This window comes from Loa loa, assembly GCF_000183805.2.
Source record: "Loa loa unplaced genomic scaffold supercont3.2756, whole genome shotgun sequence".
In the NCBI taxonomy this organism is placed as follows: Eukaryota; Metazoa; Nematoda; class Chromadorea; order Rhabditida; family Onchocercidae; genus Loa; species Loa loa.
In genome coordinates, this window is record NW_018110934.1 from 1 (window position 1) to 1,232 (window position 1,232).

Below are 1,232 nucleotides of genomic sequence, written 5' to 3' on the forward strand. Positions count from 1 at the left end.
ATATTATTATTATTATTATTATTATTATTATTATTATTATTATTAATTATTATTATTATTATTATTATTATTATTATTATTGTTATTATTATTGTTGTTATTACTGTTATTATTATTGTTATTATTATTATTATTATCATTATCATTAATTACTAATTATTAATTATTTGACAATTACTAAGAAACCGTATCCACTACCAAACTAATCTGGTGATTCGAAAATTGTCAAGTAACTTTCAAATAACGTATTCGCTATGAAATACTCACAGATAATGAAATGTGATTCATTTAAGGCAAAATATTGCCGAAATTACGACGAAAAAGTGTAACAAATGAATTGAACACAAGCTATAGTGAAGAGGGCAAGTCACAGGACTATGTATTTCGACTAGTACCAACATGTACACCTCCTCTCCTACTTAATGAATCAAATGACTTAGATGAAACTACGACCCATGAAATATCCACAGTTAATGATTCGACCAGTAAGCTGAGGTTTTGCTTAAAAACTTTTTCAACTGTAATTTATAAATGTTCCTTTCTTAAACTAATTGACTGAGGAACGAATAGTTGAGAGCCTAGAAAAATGAATGATTGAATTTGCTCTTTTTTCTAAAAATAACTGAGTGGAGTGATGAAAAGTTGAACGTTTTAGAGTAGTGGATTTATTACTTTACTTCCAATGTTTGCAGAAAGCGAGACGAGAAACGAACGATGAGTGAGAGTGAAGTGGACGAGCTTATGAGGTTGGTTAGAAAAAGTGTTGTGACCATAGGTCATCACCAGTTTCACAATTGGATTAAATGATCAAGTAACAAAGGCTTGTATTCGTATCGAATGAGTCTTAGGATAGTTACATGAGGAAATGATCTGAGTATGACAATATGCCATAAAATATGCTGAAATTTGTCTGAAATTTTTTTTGGATATGAAATATAAAAGGCCCAGCATACTGCTTGCTTGAATACATATTTTAATAAATTTCATAAAACTTTTCGGATCTTCAGACAAAATTTCACAAAAGCATGTTCTTCTATGAGAATGCAAATTTTGGCTCGAACTTTCTACGGATGTAAGCTTTAATTTCATGTTTACTTTGCACTTCATTATTTTTTGGAAATAATCACTTCTATTTTTTGCACTCGTGATCTGTCATTACCATCGTTATCTGTAGAAAAACCATTTTTCAACATTTCTTCTTGCTTCAGAAATCATATGAAGTATAGATCCCG

General features: G+C 29.5%; 1 protein-coding gene across 1 annotated transcript; it reads left to right on the forward strand.

The window, feature by feature from the left end:
- Positions 1-292: 292 nt before the first annotated feature.
- On the forward strand, positions 293-1,071 carry LOAG_15798 (hypothetical protein; the record flags this gene model as incomplete). Its single annotated transcript, XM_003151286.1, has 3 exons — positions 293-495; positions 693-746; positions 1,008-1,071. Coding segments are annotated over 3 exons (321 nt in total), but the record flags the coding sequence as incomplete, so codon positions are not given.
- Between the last annotated feature and the right edge of the window lie 161 nt (positions 1,072-1,232).